This window comes from Bipolaris oryzae (assembly GCF_000523455.1).
Source record: "Bipolaris oryzae ATCC 44560 unplaced genomic scaffold scaffold_335, whole genome shotgun sequence".
Lineage (NCBI taxonomy): Eukaryota > Fungi > Ascomycota > Dothideomycetes > Pleosporales > Pleosporaceae > Bipolaris > Bipolaris oryzae.
In genome coordinates this window covers 5055-11343 of record NW_006911611.1, presented here as the reverse complement: position 1 = coordinate 11343, position 6289 = coordinate 5055, and the positions used below count along the sequence as shown (strand labels likewise).

General features: G+C 44.2%; 2 protein-coding genes across 2 annotated transcripts; both read left to right on the top strand.

The window, feature by feature from the left end:
* Positions 1-533: 533 nt before the first annotated feature.
* Positions 534-2376, top strand: COCMIDRAFT_110588 (uncharacterized protein; the record flags this gene model as incomplete). Its single annotated transcript, XM_007695507.1, has 7 exons — positions 534-720; positions 773-864; positions 917-1149; positions 1201-1584; positions 1653-2061; positions 2116-2151; positions 2206-2376. 7 exons carry the CDS (start codon positions 534-536, stop codon positions 2374-2376), a joined length of 1512 nt encoding a protein of 503 aa, XP_007693697.1.
* A 1263-nt stretch (positions 2377-3639) lies between these two features.
* Positions 3640-4257, top strand: COCMIDRAFT_31142 (uncharacterized protein; the record flags this gene model as incomplete). Its single annotated transcript, XM_007695506.1, has 2 exons — positions 3640-3648; positions 3775-4257. 2 exons carry the CDS (start codon positions 3640-3642, stop codon positions 4255-4257), a joined length of 492 nt encoding a protein of 163 aa, XP_007693696.1.
* Between the last annotated feature and the right edge of the window lie 2032 nt (positions 4258-6289).

The following is a 6289-nucleotide window of genomic DNA, read 5'->3' as shown; positions in this document are numbered from 1 at the left end:
CCGCCGAAACCTCTTACCCACTCAGCTTCGCTCTGCTCCAGTACCATATGTAGCACGCATGAAGATACGTAAATACAACCGTTTTTATTATAATGTAAAGGGTTTTATAGGCTTAAAAATTGCTGCACCATGATACATAACGTTACCAAGTTCGATTGCTTAGACGAAGTACTCACGTTATTGATTTAAAATAGAGGCCGTCTTTCTATCATCATCAAAAGACTGGATCTGCACGCAAGAGACTCACACCGAGAAGCGGTTTTTGGAGAGATTTATCATGTATGATTAAGGTGGCGATCAGGTACGTGCCCTCAAGAGGCCTTGTTTAGGCTATAACTCTTTTCAGAGATTTCTATACAAAAGGAACAGCTGAATAGTTAAAGAAGACCTATTCACCCGGCTTGCTGCTTAGTTGGTGCCGTTAAAGGATTGCCTTGCTGTTTGCTTGCTCAAAATACATTGCCTTGGTGCTTTCAATTTCCGACCTTTCTACTATATTCCTAGCAAGAAAGTACATCGCCTTCAATTACGCGATGCTGGGACTAATCTTAGCCGCCTTCCTTTTATGTTTTTTGGCTTGGATTATTTTTGCTAGGTACCTTCATCCATTAGCCAAATACCCAGGGCCATTCTTCGCCTCTATTACGACTCTCTGGCTCATCATCGATGTGGCTCGTGGGAGTTCTGAGAAGACACAACGACGTCTGCATAAGTGTTATGGTAGGTGACAATCATCTAGTTATTGTGTACTATTCCTAACTAACTTTCATAGGACCGATTGTTCGAATTGCCCCAAATGAGGTCGCTATAGCAGACCCCGAAGCTATCCGAACTATATATTCATCTTATTCCGGGTTTACTAAAGTAAACACTTTACTGATATCCTATGCTATAGTGACGGTGCTAAATGCTATAGACTGACTTTTACCTTCCCTTCCGAGCGACCTGGGGCAGATACCCAGATGCTTTTACTGATCTGGATGAGCGCCAGCATGCTGAGAGACGCAGAATTGTCAATTCACTCTACTCAATGTCAAAGATTCTGAAGCTAGAGAAGAAGGTCGACAAATGCGTGCAACTCCTCGTTGCCAAGTTTACAGATTGCGCTATAAAAGGCTCCATGGTCGATTTATCGGAATGGGTACAATGGTAAGTACATGTGTGGAGTGTTAGATTGCTGAGAACTTACCGCATAAACAGGTATGCGTTCGACGTAATTGGTGAATTATTCTTTAGTCGCATGTTTGGCTTCTTACACGGCGGGCACGACTACGGTAGTTACATCAATGCTTTGGATTGTCTCATTCCCTTCATTGCCGTGACTTGCGTTTCGCCCGCCTACTTGCGTCCGCTAATATTCGTCGGTGGCGCCGCGATACCCCGAACTCTCAAAGCACTGAAGGCTCTACAGCATATTGAAGCTGCATCCAAAGCATGTGTTATGGAGCGACAAAACCTCATTGCGAACGGCGAAGCTAAAGATTGTAAAGACATGTTGCAGAGTTTTTTTGATATCGTACTTGAGAAAGGGCAACAAAAAGATTTTGGTATTACCGAGGTGAAAATGGAGGCGTACGGGGCTTTGTAAGTTATCCTTCCGGCTAGCGAGACCATGCATGCTCTGTGAAGAAGGGAGTGCTAACTCTATATAGTATTGCAGGCTCCGATACAACTGCTACAGCTATCACAGCTATTCTTTATCATCTTATGCGCACACCTTCTGCCTACGCGAAACTCACTGCCGAGATCGATCAAGCTGATCAAGCTGGTCTGCTGAGTTTAGATGTTCAATACCACGAGGCAGTAAGACTTCCATACCTCATAGCTTGCTGCAAAGAGGGGATGAGGCTTCATCCGAGTGTGAGCATGACGCTACCTCGTCGCGTGCCTCGGGGCGGCTGCATCATTGCTGGAGAATGGCTTCCTGAGGGGTCGCACGTTGGTGTTAACGCTGCGGTTGTACAGCGAGATCGAGGTATCTTTGGTCATGATGCGGATGATTTCGTGCCTGAGCGGTGGTTCAGGGCTGATGCAGCCAAGATGGAGCGTTATATGTTCCAAGTATGTTTTCTCGTTTCCAGCAATGGCTTGATTCTTTTCTAACGCATGTGCTAGTTTGGCGGGGGCGCCAGAACGTGCATTGGAAAGAATGTAAGCTTCCATGTGCTCAGAATATTGTTGGAGACATGCTGATTGAAGCGATAGATCTCGCTTTGCGAAATGTATAAAGTGATTCCACAGCTTCTTCGCTCTTTTGAACTTCAACTTTCAGATCCAAGAAGCGAGTGGGAAACGCGGAACTATTGGTTCAACAAGCCGAGAAAGGTGTACATAGCGATTCAATGTAGAAAGAAAGCGTCGTTAAAGACTTCATAGGACGCTTTCTCTCTAGCTGTTTCGAGGTAGAATCTTGTATTCATAATTACAGACGCTGGAAATTACTCTATATGCTTTAATTTGGCAAATGATGCTTCGGTGAGATCACTTAGCCCAAGTGTTCACTAATTCTAATACTCATGCGCAAACTTCAACCCTATTTAATATTTTTTCCGCTCGCTATTTTCTTTCAAGCCCATTTTCTAAGATACGCATATCAATCTTATAGTTTGTAACTAGTAGACGAATAATAGAGCGCATTTTTCGTGTGCTTTCATACCTTTTCCCTAGTCCGCGATATCTGACCTGCATGGGTGTGTTATGTGTCGGCCTACAATACTCATTTACTAATTGATCCAAATCCTAGAGATGTTCAGGGAATCGATCAGAGAGAAGCGATAAAGGTCAAAGATGGGATGATTGCCTGATTACTACCATTTACTTATGCGATTGAAAACTGTCTGAAAATCGATCTCCGCCTTCAAGGACCTCTGCCTAGGGCTCCTCTCTATAGAGATCGAGCTGGGAAAACTAGAGCTTAGCATGAGGTTACTAGTAAGCCCATGCGCCCGTATTGTAGTTATAACATTGAAGTATCCTTACTATCTTGATTTTTTGTTACTTTGCCGTTATTATCATCGCCTACTCTAAGTCAAATCAGTATTCTAATAGAATCGAATCGGATTAAGCCTCATCGGTAACGCGCTACGCTAATGTCATTTTATTCAAATCTTGATCTTTCTAGTTAATTAATCTACATAACTTAAGGACACTAGTCAAATAATATTTTACCTACGGCTAATTAAATGATAGGAAGATAAAGTAAATAACCTGGATACAAACAAAGACTAAATATAAATTATACCTATGCGTTGAGTTAAAGCTCACAGGCGACAAGGCATAGGAAAAGGAAATAGTTCACGCACATCTCTAAAGTTTTCGAAGTCCTCCCCTAGCTTACAAAAGAAGGAACAAAGTGTAACACACACATCTGTACGTGATGTGTGTGTATTCATAACTAGGTTAGGTAAGAGCTGTGCTCGAGGCATCTATAGAGAAGCTAAAATCAGAACGAAATACTTACTCGGGCCCAACGGCTGCTGTAGCAAGATTTCAATGAAATTGCCCGTGCTCTGCATGGGCCTAGAGTACTATCACCTCAACGATAATGATCACCTCAATGATAACACGTAGCTTTTAGTACAGACATCTACTACAACAACGCATAATTAAATAAACTAAACTATATATATTGTTTTTACTATGCCTAAGGTTAACAAGAGACAGTCTATATATAAAGAAGAGATGGTGGCATTACAAAAGCACGCTGAAGCGTTACGCCTACTCTATCGACCTGACATTAAAAGCTATGCAGCTACCCATAACTTGCCATATTAGCGCCTGCGACGCGCCTATCTTGGACTTCTGAATCGCTGTGATCGCGCTAAGCCACCTGCTTTATACCGGCTTAACGAGTCTCAAGATCTTGCTCTTGAGCGGTATCTTGATGCTATCGACAATATTGGCTTTGGTATTCATTATGGACTGGTTGAGCAACAGGCGAACTCGCTCCTTGAAGATGCGTATACAGGACTAGATGAAATTGCGCCTAAGGTTAGTAAGCTTTGGGCACGGCGATGGCTCGCAAGGCACCCNAAATATAGACGTGTAAAGGCAAAGTCAATTGAGGTACAGCGTAAGCTTGCCCAGAAGCCAGCAGCGCTTCTTGACTGGTATACTAGGCTTAAAGACCTTATCGACGAGCGCGGTATCTTGCCTGAAGATAATGTGCATGAGACAGGCTGCCGCATTGGTGTTACAAAAGAGCAGTACTTATACACTAAAAACGGGCGTACGGTCTTTATCCACAACTTGTTATAGAGCTTAGCACTTATTACTAATAGATGGGTATAGATCTCACTATACAAAGCAGTTTCGTCAGCTTGCTGAAGACAACAAGATACAGCTCTTTGCCCTCCCACCTCATACAACCCACCTCCTCCAGCCTCTAGATGTAGGTTGCTTTCAACCGCTCAAGTGGTATCACGGCAAGACGCTTGAGTANGCCTCTCGTACAGGCTCGCGTGATATCAACAAGGCCGACTTTATGGCTACAATAGAGGAGATCCGGTGCTTNACGTTTACAAAATCTACAATCTGCTCAGGCTGGCGCCGTACAGGCATAATGCCGTACAATCCTGACATCGTGTTAGCGCATCTTCGCACCCAAGAAGGTTGCTACTCTAGCAGCAGTGACCGCTCAGCAGATAGGAATAACTTAGACTTCAAGCTGTAAATAGCCGAACAATCGTCACAAAAACCCTTTCTTGCCTTGCTCATCTTCGCCATCCTTATGCTATAGAGTCTGGCATGCGTGTAGGCGGCAGAAGACATAAGAAGATTGAGGGTGGCGCGCAGACCGCAGTTAGAGCATTGTGAAGGTATCAGAATTCAGGCTTTGTTGAGTTGAACACAATGAATCATAAGAGTTCATTGTTTATTGCTATATACGAGTGCTTCGTGCAATCTGCTCAGTCTTGCTAGGATTTACTGATTACTGAGCGTCTAAGACTATTAGGATTTACAATTGTCAGTGGATATTGACTAGAGGCCCGTGCGCGATGCACTGGGTATTAAGTCTTGGCACTAGGCCTAACTAGGAAGGCGCTGGATATTGCCTTAGAAATAACGTCCATCCCTATGGGTCGAATATCCCTCCGCAACGAACCACCATAACTGTTCAAGCACCTTACGCCTGAGCTGTAGAGGCTCTTGTATTTAAGTATGCATTTACATAATCTTGAGATCTGCCTGTATCTATTGCAGGCCTTAAACAGCAAAATTACAGCAATCTAAGGGGCGTGCATGAATCTTTCGTGTTGAGCGTTGAAGCTGCAACAACAGCACGCCCCTGTTCTGTCATTCATAGAAGCGCTGCTCGCTTATTCGGATGCTCTATACAGTTTTTTACAATATAAAGAACCAACAGCTATTTAATAAAGATGTGCAGCCTCTGATTAGGTGCGCTCCGAGTTTTTCCGGCTCGGTGTGCCAGTTCTTCGCGTTTAGCAAGATAACTTCACGTGCTGACATAGCAGGTTTCGAACAATTAGCGTCCTGCAATATACACCTGCGCTATGCCAAAACGGCTCAAGCTGTGGCGCAAGGCTTAAGAGGCATCGTCCAGCCACCGCTTAAGCGCGTAGTGGCTATACTCGGAAGTTAATCAAGCATAGACTTCTCAAGGTCTCTATTATATATACAACAAGGATTGGATAGCCGTAACAGTTTTGACAAATATAGAGATACATAGGTTAAGAGAGGCCCTCTATTGATCTACCGTTACTTGCCTAAGTCACCTGACAAAGCCAGACCCTTCCTGATCCTACTCCTATGCCTACTTGGGTCTCACTCACAGCCGAGCTTGACGGTCGATACTCAGAGGGTATCCACAACACGTTACTACCAGCGCATATAACCCAGTTGCCATCTGAACTTATACTAGCACCCTGGTACTGAAGTTTTGATGCTATAGCGTCGATGCGGTCTGTAATCTGGAAATTAGAGATAGTGATAGTGCCTATTTCTGTATGTAGTGAAGTATCCGTAGAATCGAAAGACAGATATGAAAGAATTATGCCAACGTCAAGGGTATGTAGACACTTCCCGCTGCTCACATCCCAGATCTTGACAGTGCTATCGTATGACGCTGACGCTAGCCGAGTCGAGTCGTGCGAGAAATTCACTAAGGTAGCAGCATCGTGATGGCCCACAAGCGTCTGCAGACACATCCCGCTGCTCACATCCCAGATCTTGATAGTGCTATCGTATGACGCTGACGCTAGCCGAGTCGAGTCGTGCGAGAAATCTACTGAGTGAACAACACTGTCGTGGCCCTTAAGCGTCTGCAGAC